At 44.6% G+C, this 13674-nt stretch overlaps 1 protein-coding gene across 1 annotated transcript in view; it reads right to left on the bottom strand.

Annotated features, from left to right (window-relative positions):
- Positions 1–13674, bottom strand: part of LOC117746383 (receptor-type tyrosine-protein phosphatase N2-like) — a 99331-nt gene that overhangs the window by 16453 nt on the left and 69204 nt on the right. Inside the window, exons 5-9 of the mRNA XM_034555472.1 lie at positions 12225–12372; positions 10221–10294; positions 5278–5355; positions 2522–2641; positions 1959–2125 (exon numbers count right to left, since the gene is read on the bottom strand). Coding sequence (XP_034411363.1) covers positions 1959–2125; positions 2522–2641; positions 5278–5355; positions 10221–10294; positions 12225–12372 — 587 coding nt within the window. The remainder of the gene's footprint in view (positions 1–1958; positions 2126–2521; positions 2642–5277; positions 5356–10220; positions 10295–12224; positions 12373–13674) is intronic.

A 13674-nucleotide genomic window follows, 5' to 3' on the forward strand; every position in this document is an offset into this window, starting at 1 on the left:
GCAAGATGTAAGGAAGCTATACTGTGAGTCTGGGTGTTGAGTCTATCTGATGGATCGCTACAGCAGCTGCGTTTAAAAAATAAATAGAAAAAACGAAAAGTGGACGGGCCAACGCTTCAAAATATGACAGTGAAGTCATCTTTTCAGATCTTTTCCTGAATTACCAACCGAGTAGTTTGCTGTGAAGACGGAAGTTTGTCTACGAGTGTACTTTTTTTGTACGAATCGCCGTGTGAGGATCCGTTGTCGTGTTGCGTGATCGACTATACTGACGTTCAAAATGAGTGATCGCAGTGACGAGTGAGGTCGGAGGAGACGGATGAACAGATCGCTTCCTTCTCCTCGTCGGGCTTAAGTAGCTTAAAACACTTGAAGAGTGTGGACGGATAGAAGGACACAAGAGAGAGAGAGAGAGGGGGAGAGAGAGAGTGAGAGAGAGAGAGAGAGAGAGAGAGAGACAAAAGCATGAGAGGAAGGGAGGCATGGTGAGAGAGAACGGGAGGGGGGGAGGATGAGGAGGAGATTGTAGGCGGTCAAGCAAACCATGAGCAAGCAAAAAGGCGAGAGGTCATCTCAGGTCACCGGGCACAGCGAGGAGAGACAGGAAGGAGGGGAGAAGAAAGGGAGAACGGGGGAGGAGGAGTGTAAGGGTAGGAGGAGGGGTGGGGCGGGGGGGTCCATGAGGCCCATTGGTTGCAGAGTCACAGTCTCCAATGATCACTTTTGTGACTATGCAACTGGACTTATATTACTAGCTGCAACATCACAAAAATGACACTGGCAACCGCTAGTTAGCTGGTAAAACAGGAGGAGGAGGGGGAGGGGGGAGGGGGGGGGGGTTGTAAGCAATGCTTATCGGCGCAGTCAGTCAGTTGAAAGTGAGGTTGACGAGCATAAAGAAAGGAGACGTCAGCCGGCCTCCTCGAACCACCGAGGTGGAAAAACAAAAAGGAAACACCCCCCAAAAAAAAGAAAGCAGGGGAGTTTTTTTTTTTTTTTTTTACCATATCCGCCACAATAAAAGTGAAGAATATCTCCCTCTGCTCTTCCTCCATTGTGTTTCGACCCCGCAGCCCCGTGAGTGAAGGCAACATCTCCCCACTGATGGTGACGTCCACCAGATCCACCTTTTCTTATATATAATAGCCACAACCACACGCTCTCACTCTCGATAGCTCACCTAATTGATGTGGCAACTAACTCCCGAGACCTTCTATTTAACCTCAGAGACTTTCTTTTTTTTTTTTCATGATGAGGAGTGATTGTGGAAGCTCAAGGAATCGCAGGACTTGAACCCACGAGGTTTCTTTTCATCTCGCCAGATGCAAATCGGCGAGACTCGGAAAACATTCCTTCTTTGTCGGGGAAGGAGAGCACATTTTCAGGTACTGCCACATTATTTTTTTGTGTCTTTCTACGAGTGGACTCCTTTACAAATAAAAGCCGGGCTTTGTTTCGCCAAAGCAAAGACAAAGTGAGCCAAGAGGCTCTTTCGAAAACAAAAAAGGCTGGAGTGACTTTTTTTCTTTGAAAACATCACACAAAGTGCTTTTTTTTTTCTTGCTTTGGAAACGAATCTCGTGATCAAAGTGTAATTTTTTTGTTTTTGGCTTCTCCAAAGGCCTCTTTCAAAAAGACTTACAGAAGTTTCCTTCAGGCTTTCTGAAACCTCAGCGAGTTTACCATCGACATTAAAAGCAGGCTTTTGTACTTCAAATGTTCTTCAAATGACAAAAGGAGTTCAAAGAAACTAGAAAGAAAGTAAAATCCCCCCCCCCCCCCAAAAAAAAGAAAAAAAAAAAAAAATCTTGGCCAGCAAAGAAAAATATGTTGAGTGGCATCTCGCGTCTCAAGTCCACATGGGGGAAAGAAAGCCGCCCCTGTTTTAATACCTCAGCGATTTCAAGAAGTCTCTAGTTTAGTTTAAAAGACTTTTTCCTTTAAAAGGAGTTCCCTACCTGCGGAAGTCGAGGAGCGTCCGGCTCGTCTCCGGGACGTTCTGGTTGATCCAGGTCAGGAAGTGGAACTGAGTGACGGTCCGCGTCTCGTTGGTCTGCATGTTCTTCAGGTAGAAGCTACGAACCAGGAAGTCGTCGCACCAGATGTGCTCGGACACCAGGTTCACCTGCGGGGCAGGGGGGGGGAGGGGGGAACGGATGGACATGTATGCTCACTAAATGGAAATATTAAAAAAACAATAAAAGCCCAAACCTTCAGACATGCAGATATGACCGATAGCTTGCGGGCTCGGCACATAACCCGACACTAGATGCTTTATTAATAACCCTCTGAAGTCCACAAAAGCCTTGAGTTTGGTGCAAATAGACAATTTTAATAAATGAGCCATTTATTGAATTTTCTGGAGCGTTTTCTTTTGACGTAGATAATGTCATATATTGGGATTTGGGTTTTTAGACATTTTACATTTAAAAAAATCACATAAATGGAGCATCAGATCGAATCCAATGCTCTTTCAAAAGGAGAGGTGTGTGTCACTTATGCCGGTGCCGAGTCGGCGTACCTCGTAGATGTGATACAGGTTGGATCCCTCGTCGGGCCAGTAGTGGTAGCACTGCTTCACCCCGCTCTCCACCAGAGGCGTCAGCATCACGATGACCACGCAGCCGTTCTCCCACACCATCTGCAAACAAAGCCCAACGCTCAGTAAACGCCTCACGGGGCCCTCCAGACAGAACCAAAAACCGACTCTTTGAAGGCCTCTTTACTGAAAATGAAGAAAAAAAAAAAATATATATATATATATATATATATATATATATATATATATATATATATATATAACTCTTGGTTCTCTGGGGCCAATAAACAAGATTTCTCTAAAAAACCAAGTTGACGTAATTAAAACGGTTGGCTGTAACATAAATCTATAGTAGATATCCTATAGTTAAATATCCAATATTTGTTATATTGGTGAGAATATAGTTCAAAGTAAATACTCAAATGTGAATGTATTAGTGTCAAAGAAATGCCTTCCTCCCTCCCCTTTATAACTCTATCAGGCATGCAGCTATTGACTTTCATTGACTTTGTTTACCTCTCTGCGCGCGTAGTCTAACACTATTAATACATTTATTCAACACTTGCAGACGTGCAGTTTCTCAAAAGCTGCGGATGATCTATGACTTGATTAATGTTCTTTAAAAAAAAAGTTCCAAAGTTTTGTCACGACAGTCGAGCCTTAAGCGTCACGTCCTCGGAGAGTCGTGGAGCGCTCCATCTGGAACCGGATCTCATCCGAAGCCTTCGACACTCGCTTTTAAAGATGGCGCCGTGTCTCAAAATGTTGGAAGGGAAGACTTGTTGCATGGGGGAGTGAAAAGAATGAAATCTCAGTTTGAAACCAAAACACTTCCAAGTTTACTGCGTTTAAAAAAAAAATATTTTTTTTTTAAAAAGAGCATGCGCTCTTATTTTGTTGGCGCTCCCGCTGGCGCTGTGGTATATTGTCACAGCCGGAGGGCGGGGGCGGGCTCTCGAGATCCATTCCACTCCGATCGGAGGTTACAGTCGGCCCCGCTAATGGAAGCCATAAAACAACACCGCTCCCTCACATCATCGGGTGAGATTAACAAGATGGCCGCAGCTGCTGTCAGCAGACACCTTGCCCGGAGATTTAAACCGCCGCTAATTGCAGTGTTTTTTAATGACTGCACCGCGACACAGTTCCCTGATCGGGCTCATGGATCTGAAGATGTGACGGTGCACTTTTATATTCTTTGAAAAAATGGTGTTCATTTGCTTTATTTGACAAGGGTGAGAACTCGCCGGTGTGCCACTTTTTCTTTTTTTTTTTTTTTGTTAGAAGGCAAATTTACTTGAAACTGTTATTTATGCAGGAAAAAAAAGGTAAGGTCTTTTATAAGCTTCACCGTGCTTACCATCACACCGAGTCCATGCAGTGACTAATGGACGCTCGAGGGCACGTCAGCAGAATCCTGGTGGGGCAACATGTGATGTATGTGGTGCAATAACGCTGGAAGCGTCTGGTTAAGGAAGGACGACGTAGACCAGAGGCCTGATGAAGCCGGAGCCCCGAGGCTCTTTAATGAACCCGAGATGAATCCTTGATGTGCACACAGCATCTTTCATGACCTTTTGGGCTGAAACGTGTTTACCGGATGCTGACTTTTTGAGACACACATTTATAACAAATGTAATTATTTTTTAAATGCTAAACAACAACAAATGCAGCTTGAAGAAGACCATTTTGTTGGATTAAAACATGCTCTGAAATGAGAACATTTTGACTTTTGGGCTTCACAAGACTTATTTTAAATGGTAGGATGACAGTAGTCGGAAAATATATAGTATAACTGCAGCTGTGCAGAAAAACGTGAAAAAAAAGAAGAAGGAAATGTGCAACATTTGAATGTTGCGCGCACACACACACACACACACACACACACACACACACACACACACACACACACACACACACACACACACACACACACACACACACACACACACACACACACACACACACACACACACACACACACACACACACACACACACACACACACACACACACACACACACACCTCAGGGAACCCCGCTGGGTTTTCCTCCCACAGTCCAACGACACGCAGGTTAGCTCGTGTAGGTGTAGATGTCAGCGTGGAGGGTTGTCTGTCTTTAGTGTCAGCCCTGTGATTGACTGGCGATCGGCCCTGGGGTGTTGCCTAGCAACCAACCCCCGCGACCCGTCACTGATAAATGGGTCCAGCCAATAGACGGATAACGGGGTGGACATCTTAAATGAGCTGTCTTTTACATCTCACTTGAGTCGACAAGCAGCTGCTGAGCGCTGAGTCTACAGGAGCTCGGGACACACACACACGCACACACACACACACACACACACACACAAACACACAAACAAATACGCTGTGACTGGCCAAAATAACCTATTGATCCACTGGTCTCAGATTCAAACCCAATTCAACATTTGGGACAGTTGGAAAAGAGTGTTTTCCCGGGCATTGACAATGTGTCGCACTGTGGACTGGTGTGTGTGTGTGTGTGTGTGTGTGTGTAGTGGTGGCAAAGGCTTTGAAGGGCAGTGAGCATGATGGGAAAGGGGAGATTAATAATGACATCTACAGAATAAGCTGTCCTCCCGGATGGCTCACAGCACAAATAAAAATCGGTTAACTCTTGTTCAACAGAGGAGAACGCATTGATTTTTGTTCATGCGGCGTGTGTGTGTGTGTGTGTGTGTGCGCGCATGTGTGTGTGTGTGCGTGTCTTTACCTGCCAGAAATCCGCCACGGTGGAGGGCAGAGGGCCTTGAGTGGCGATGTAGGCCGGGTTCCTGGGATCGTGATCCATCTGAGGGGAGAGGAAAAGGGAAAAGAGAGGAGACGAGATGATGAAAAGGGTTATAATTGTTGATTACATACTTAAATTAATGATTGCAGTGCAAGCATATTAGTTTTTTGTGACCATATAAATCAACTCTTAAGTTGGATGACCTCAAAAAGGCGAAACATTAGACTTATGTGCGAGTTACGGGGGAACAAATCAGCTATAAATCCGGGGAGAAAAAGGGTCGCATGTTGAGTTTTATGTGAACCTAAAATTGAAATGAGAAGTGAGAAGGCAGCAAACCAACAGCCCCATAAATAAAAGTGGAATAATCTCCGAGCTCTGCAGCCTGTAATGAACTTCTGCGCATCGCGATATTCAGTAAACAGGAAATACAAAGTATTACAATCCCGCCGCGTTGCGTTTTTGTCCGTGACACCCCCTGGTTTTCCCAAATGACCTCTCCTGTCTCAATCTATCGGTGAAAAGCGTACACACCGTCTTTAACTGTTTAATCACAGAAAGAAACTTCTTCCTTAAATTACAGACGGACGGCGTGGGCGTGGAGAGCGACGGGGGACGAACGTGAGCCGAATGTGAGAGGACGTGACTGACACTCCTGCCTATTACCATGCAAATTGTACGGTAAATGTAATAATTGGGAAGACCAATTTAGCTGGAGGCAATTACAGAGGGAAAGGCAGATAATTTCTGGGGCTTTTTTTTTTTTTTTCCTACTCGCGAAATTGTCTTTAATGGTCCTCTGTTCACGAATGCCAAACAATAAAATGTGCTTCCAGTGAACTTAAATCGTAGCGACTTGAATCGTAGCGAGAAAAGAAAGAAGAAAAAAGAAAAGGAGAAAAGGTGACACGGCACCGACAAAGTGCTCATTAAAAAACCTCCGCAGACAAGAAATTGCGTCGTGGGTAAAGAAATATCTGGAGGCACTTTTCAAGACATGTGAAGGTGGTGGGGCCTCGAGGGTTACACCCACGTACGCATCACTTAATGACCCAAAGTATTGTTCCTGTTTGGTCCGCGGCTGTTTTTCATGAATTTAGATTAATACATCTTCTCAAGCTCCTTTGGATGTCCGAGCTCCATGAAGGAAGCCAAATAAAAAAATTTAAAAACACCCAAAATATAATGATTGAAAAGGGCTGCTCAAGCCCGTAAGATGACACTTTTACATTCTGAGGTGAACGGGTCCGAGGAAGCCGCTGTTTGTACGTCAGTAACGGCACTACTTTATGTCAAAAGTAACAGTTTCATTAAGGGTTTTAAAGTTAGTTGGGAGGTCTGAGATTGGATAGGACACCGCTATGAAATAGAAATATTTTTTCCCTATTTTTGTATTTATTTTCGGGTGCTATATGCACTACAAAATACCTTTTTTTTCTCGGTATACATGTATCAGAGGAACGCTTCGAAAGCCCACACTGGTCCAAAAACAAGTGACACGAGGTCAACACGGGGCGACATTTTACCTGCAAATGAGCACCGTCGTGACGGGAATTACAACACGTGTCTCGACCGAGCCGGAGCGTTAAGGCCTGAGGGGGAAACGGAGATCGACCGGTCGACGAGGTCTTTGAAAACAAAATAACAACGATAACAAAATGCCCCTCGTGAGACTCACAGTGGTGGGGGTCCAGGAAATGAAAGGAGGAAGACCAGGGAATGACAAGAGAAGGAGAATACAAATTGACAGTGATGAATCAAGAAAGGCTGCAAAGAGAGGAGAAAAAGAAAGAGAAGAGGAAAAGAACAAGCGAGAAGACGGAGGAGAGGAGGAAAAAACACCGGAGAGAAAGAGGACTGCCTCCTCTTCCGTCTCTGTGGAGGAGACACATGCTTCCTGACATCTCAAGGTGTCTCCGCAATTAAACCCCGGCATTAATGACACAAGACTCTCTCCCTCCTCCTCCCTCCTCCCTCCTCCCTCCTCCCTCCTCCCTCCTCCCTCCTCCCTCCTCTCTCTCTCTCTCTCTCCCTCCTCCCTCTCTCTCCCCCCCTCCTCCTCCTCCCTCTTCCCTCCTCAATGAAGCACAAAGATGGCGCATGTGACAAAAGCAATTATATCCCTCTTATTGGTGTTTTTTTGCCTTTTCCTAGATAACAAAAGAGTAAAAATGTTGTTTGTGTCTTTACCGTCACTCGGTAGGATCCCTTTCACGATCGTACTGCGGGCTGTTTTTCATACAAACAAAGTTGAACCATAACCATGTAATTATGTCGCCGAAGCATCGCCACGTGGTTTCGTTGCCTAAAAACAATCAAGTCATTTCGGTGTCTTAACATAACAAAGTAGTTGCTTGTTTTACAATGAATTTCTTTCAAATTAACAACATTTAAACGCCTGTGAAGTTTCCTAATGAGCTTTTTTTTTTATCTCGTGAATTGGCCGTTATATTGAATAGAGCTTTAAGTTCGGAGAGACAGGACATCAAAAGAAATCAATTTAACTGTCAATAAAAGCGACGAGGCCGATTTAAACTCGGTGCCGTCAGCACGAGTCGCGCATCAGAGTGAGTGCACGCGTGGGCGATTGAGTGCGTGCATGATTGAGTGGTTGATTATGTCTCAGGAAGTGTGTGTGTGTGTGTGTGTGTGTGTGTGTGTGTGTGAAGAAACGATGGAGTCTTTATTTGGACTAACTGTGTGTATGCCAGAGGAGAAAGTGAGTGATTGATCGTCTTTGTGAGTAAGTTTGTGAAACCGACTGACGTAATTTTACTGGCTAACCAGGAAACATGTTTTCCTTCTGTGACCTTAATGGTAATAATTGTCTTTACCGTAATAACTGTTGGATAGGGCTTGGGTTTATCTCTTTATTTGTTGCATCATCAGAAGGTGTGCACCAAAAGGTCTCGAGGGTCGTTCAAACGTCACGTTTTTTTTTCGGAAGGCGGCGCTCAGAAGCGAAGCGTGCAAGCGTTCCCTCGCGCCTACATGTCTCTCATAAGCGCGCGGGTCATGTGACGAGGAACAACCAATCAGAGCACGCAGATATATTCTCTGTCACCGTAAGTATCGGTCGACAAAATCAAGCAGCGAAGCTACTGCGAGGGATTGATGGTGCTGGAAGTACATTTATCTTTGTTTCGACCAAACTGAAGGACTCCTTGATGAGATGTGAGGCTAATGACCCCGCCCCCATAACACAACCAATCATCATCTTAGAACACCCTCGCCAGTCGGGTGCTTTCGAGACGAATATCTAATGAGAAGCTGAGCATGTAACATTTAGGACGGCGCTAATTACGCACTTTAGCTAATTCGTGTCACTCTTTATGTTAGCAACGTTAGCAACATCTGGTTGATTAAATGACAACTGTTCATCCTGGGGTTTTGTTTTTTTGGAAGAAAGAAAAACTGCTCTAAAGGGCCAAATTATCTGTGAACGTTTCATGAATTCATGTAGCACATAAATACAAACCACGCGGCGTGCGTCATTGAACTCGACTGAAGGAGCACGACGCGTCGTCGGGGGTTACCAGCCTCCATTACCGTCATTTTATCCGTTAAAAAAACGTTTGATCTGTTTCTCTTTATTGTAGTTTGTTTTTTTCCAGCATTAACAGGAAGGTTTCTTCTGCTTTGTGACGTTTTAAAACCAGTTTATGAATGGATTGAACACGTTTCTCCCACGTGAAAACAGGGATTAACTAGCTACATGCTTGCTAATAAAAATAATACAGTATAATATATAACCGTACAGTATTTGTGTGTGTGTGTGTATGTGTTATCTGGCCAGGCAACCAACACATTAGTCGATAATTCTTTACAGGTATTTGCTGGGGAAAGATCTCTGCTCGTCTTCTTTAGGACCGAGCGTGGTAGAGGAGGAAATGAAATAAACAGTGAAGGTTCCTTAAATATCCTCAGTGTACATTCGCATATATTTAATCTTGAATGTGTGTGTGTGTGTGTGTCTGTGTGTCTGTGTGGGTGGGTGCAATGCCTGTTCTGTGTAATTTGTATGCGAGCATGCATTCCTGTGTGCGTATAAGTGAGCGTGTGCATCTTAATGTTTGTGCACGCTTGTTTCAAAGTGTGTTGGAGTGTGTGTGCGTATGCGTGTGTGTGTGCGTGTGTTTATTGTTGTGCGTTGCGTCGACACACATGTTGCAGCTGTTTTTGCATTTGACAGGATGCTTCTTTGTACCTGTGTAGTTTTGATTCCTTCTTTTTTCACAAACACACACACACACACACACACACACACACACACACACACACACACACACACACACACACACACACACACACACACACAGACACAGACACACAGACACAGACACACAGACACACACACTCAGCCACATCTTGGTGTGATGCCCAGAATTGAAATGCATAGCGTTTCTGCTGCTTTTAATGGAATCCCACTGTATCCGCCTCGGGGGAAACGTAAACCGAGTATTCCAACACTGGTTCCCAAATTGATACACTCGCGTAGTGAATCCACGCGGCACACCTACGGGGCTGTTCTGCTGCACCGAGCCGAGGAAAAAAAGGCCTCGGCAAATGGTAAAAAAAAAAAAAAAAAAGAAACGTGTCAAATCAGCACAACCCAAGGTCACAAACAATCATTTCCCCACAGATCAATTTTATTCTTATTTATTTATTTTTCCTACAAAACCGCGCACGTCCTTTCCCACGCCCCCCCCCCCGAGCGAACACTTGCCCGGGGTGTTTGCTGTGAAAACGATCGTTAATATTCACGGTGCAGAACACACACACTGGCGGCGGGGGGCTGTCGCCGGAGCTAAGCAAGCGTTGCATCAAAATTTATATTTTTACAACGGTAGGCTGCCTTTATTCCCGTGAAGGCCCCCGTGGGGACTGTGGGGAGCCCGGATTTAGAATGCAGAGGAGGTACTCACGATCGGGCTGGCATTGATGTAATCAGAGTTGCCTTGGCTGTTCTCCACCTTCAAGGTGATTCTGGAGTGATCATCTGGAACACAAATGGGAGGGAGGAGGGGGGGGTGTTCAGGGCCTTCTGTCTGAGGAATGCAAGAGTTCAGCAGCCATATCACACGCATTGTAATGAGATATTCTTATGTGTTTATTATTCAGGACTCTCACTGCAGCCCTCTTTTCCACAAGAAGATAAAGATAAGTAAACCACTAAGTTGCATCTCCAGATGTTAATTAATGTTTCCTGGATCCCATCAGAGCCGAGCTGTAATCTTAAGGTAGCAATCAGATCTAAAAGAATACGACTGCTTGTTACAGAAAAGCCACCGTAAGAAAATATGTCATATATCATCAAAATGGACAATTAAACAATAAAAGCAAAAACGAGATTTCATTTTTAAAGTCGAACGGAGATCCAAAAGCTTTCAAAAGTGCCAAATCTGTCAGGCTGAAGGTTTTGGAGAAATGTGTCTGAAATGATGCAAACCATCTTTCACTCAGTTTAAACATGAATACAAGTTGAAATAAGAGTTTAGAAAAAGTTTCAATATTTAAAATAAAAGAAGTTTAGGGTACATTTAGGTAAATGTAAGCAAAGAGTTTGGGAGTTTAACTGCATATGTCTGATATTCGATCTTAGGTGCCCTACATCCTCTCCCTGGTCCACTGGAATTTGTGTGAGGGCAATTTTTTTTTCTCCCATTTTGTACATTTTCCACTCTCGAGCAGAAGTCTCAAGTCGGCAGCGATAGCGGCAAAAAAGTTCAGAATTTCTTTTTTTCCCAGAGAGAAGCCAGCGGTGCTTCAAATAGGAAAGCGCAATTTATCCCCGAATAACTGCTTTCCCTGCTGACAACCTGGATTTCATTAAGCCCGGGCGGTGGAGAGAATGGAAGAGCACTTTTTCTTTTTTTTTAGATGGGCCATTTCCACAGAAGCTTAGACATTTTAATCATTGATGAGGTCGGTGCAGGAGAGCTTTAATAGAAAACTAATTTACAAGCCTTCTGCTCGCTGCATCTGCTCCAGGTTTCTGATAATAGAGGCCGGGTTCAGAATATACGGGGGAGTGTTGAGGAGAGGTGGTGGGAGGAATGTCGCCACGTTTGGAGGGCTGACATCGAGGGGTGGTATTTTGGCTCCACTCAGAAATTAGGGGTTGTCTGCCCTCCATGAATAAAGAGGAGATATTACTGTCTTTACAACTCTCTTTTTGTGGTTCTCTTTTAGTTTAAAGAGTGAAGCCAACGCCGAAGTGTCTTAAACTTGTATTCTCTCTACTGACCAGCAGGGGGCGACTCCTCCGGTTGAATTAAATCTGTCTAATTGCATGGAAGTAGGATAACACTTTGATCCCATTTAGAGTCAAATAGACAATGAAGCGGCGTGTGCTTTAGGGCGGGCTACCTTTTGATTGGCAGGTCGCTACCCTACCACAGGCGTCCAAAGATGGGCCTTTCTGTTCATTGGTTGCAAAAAAGCCAAGATGGTCGACGGCCAAGGCGCCACACTCGATTGCTTCGAAGAAGCAGTCCACAAACCAACGGGTGACGTCACCATGACTACGTCCATTTCTCACCCAGAAGCGTTTTTGAACATACAAATAACAGCAAAGTAGATTAAAGGTCGATGATGAAATAAAAGCACGGAGATCGCATGGTCCAATTTTTAATTGTCAATTTAGTTGAGTTTTTGCTCATGTGTGAACATTACTACTCGGGCAACCGTTGACATGTAGATCATGTGTTGTAATTTCTAAGGGATTTAGTTGTCCATCATTGAATCCTGATGATGGTTATAGCAACAAAATATTGATATTTCTGTAGCGGCGGGTACCGAAGCAGCAGTTCACTTACTCGATCCCTTTCGGATTTCTACTATCTAAATGCAAATGTGGCCACTAATCAAACCCAGAAACAGAGAGCGCTTACAAAAAGAAAACAAAACAGAGAGAGCTCATCGCTTACAAGCCACGACGGCGGCGGAGCGGTTCTTCCTGGCGTTGCCGTCCTTCAGGCCGGCGGTACAGGCGTTGGGCTCGGCCTGATAGGCGCCCAGCGCCTCCCACTCCTTCTCCAGGCGGTCCTTGTTCTTCATGTGATCCTCCATGTAGGACTGAAGGAGAGGGGAGACAAGAGGAGAGGAGGTGAGGCAAAGGGACGGACACAGATTTCTATCGGTATACGTGCATTATTAAGGGTTCCTTTTATTCATCTTTCTACTCATCCAAAGCCGTCTTCATCCTCCTGAAGCACCAGATGGACTTTACACCTCAAGGAAGAGGGGTTTTCGGTTGGTTTGTCAATCACAGTGTTTGATTGAGTCTCAGAGGAGCGCCAGATGGACGCGCCAAGAAAAGTCGCCCCAAAACGACGTGCAGTACCGGTGCTCTTTTTCTGCGGTCGCCAGTCACTCACCGCCTCGACCTGTCGGGTCTGCACCGTCTCTGACGATGAAACCGGTTCAACCCGCTTGAAGCGCCAGATGGCCGGAGTTTACCGCGCCACTCAAAGAATATGGATAGTAAGACGTGTTTGGAAACGAGTTGCCATTTCAATAACCGTACAAAAATCCACGAGTGCATTCCAGCCTCTTCTACCGACCCATTACCTTCCATACAATATTCATAATTAAGGAAGACGATGTGACTTTGATCAACTGCCTGCAAATGAGAGCTAACGCGCGTCGGGGTCGCCACAATCCGAATGTGGCCGGAGGAATTTATTTTTTAGAAAACGTTGGATCGCTTGTAATGGATGAGGGAACGAAATGAGCTGATGTGGTTCTTTAAATGGCTCCGGCGATGATTTATGATGGCAATTACAAATGGGGCTGATCTTAATCAGAATTAGCTTCCCAAAAAGAGCCCTAATGGCTTTTCTGCTAAAATGAGAGGATTTTTGTTAAAAGAAAATGGAGGGTGGACGTCCGGCTGGTTGAAAGATAACGGAAAAGAGACGAGAGACAGACGTGTGATTTTTATCATCCAGCATGTCCGATTTGTTGTTTGTCGGTTTATTTGCAAGCTCAACAGGCTCAATGATGAACTGTCCTCACACACTCACACACAGTCCTCACATTGATAGCCATGCAAACACACACACACACACACCAGGCGTTAGTATCAGATCTCCATTATATTTTTCTCCAGAGCTGCTAGAGAGCAGAAATTATGTAACAGGAACCCGCGGCCCTCCACCTGCACACGGACATGTGTGTGTGTGTGTTTTAAACGCACACACACACACACACACACACATATATATATATATATATATATATATATATATATATATATATATATATACACATCTAAAGCTCACACACACATAAAGGTTTTTCTAAAGGTTACATACACAAAAACAGAGTCAGCCCACACACACACACAAAAAGCAAACGCATACAGTTTCAAACACA

This window comes from Cyclopterus lumpus, chromosome 17 (assembly GCF_009769545.1).
Source record: "Cyclopterus lumpus isolate fCycLum1 chromosome 17, fCycLum1.pri, whole genome shotgun sequence".
NCBI lineage: Eukaryota > Metazoa > Chordata > Actinopteri > Perciformes > Cyclopteridae > Cyclopterus > Cyclopterus lumpus.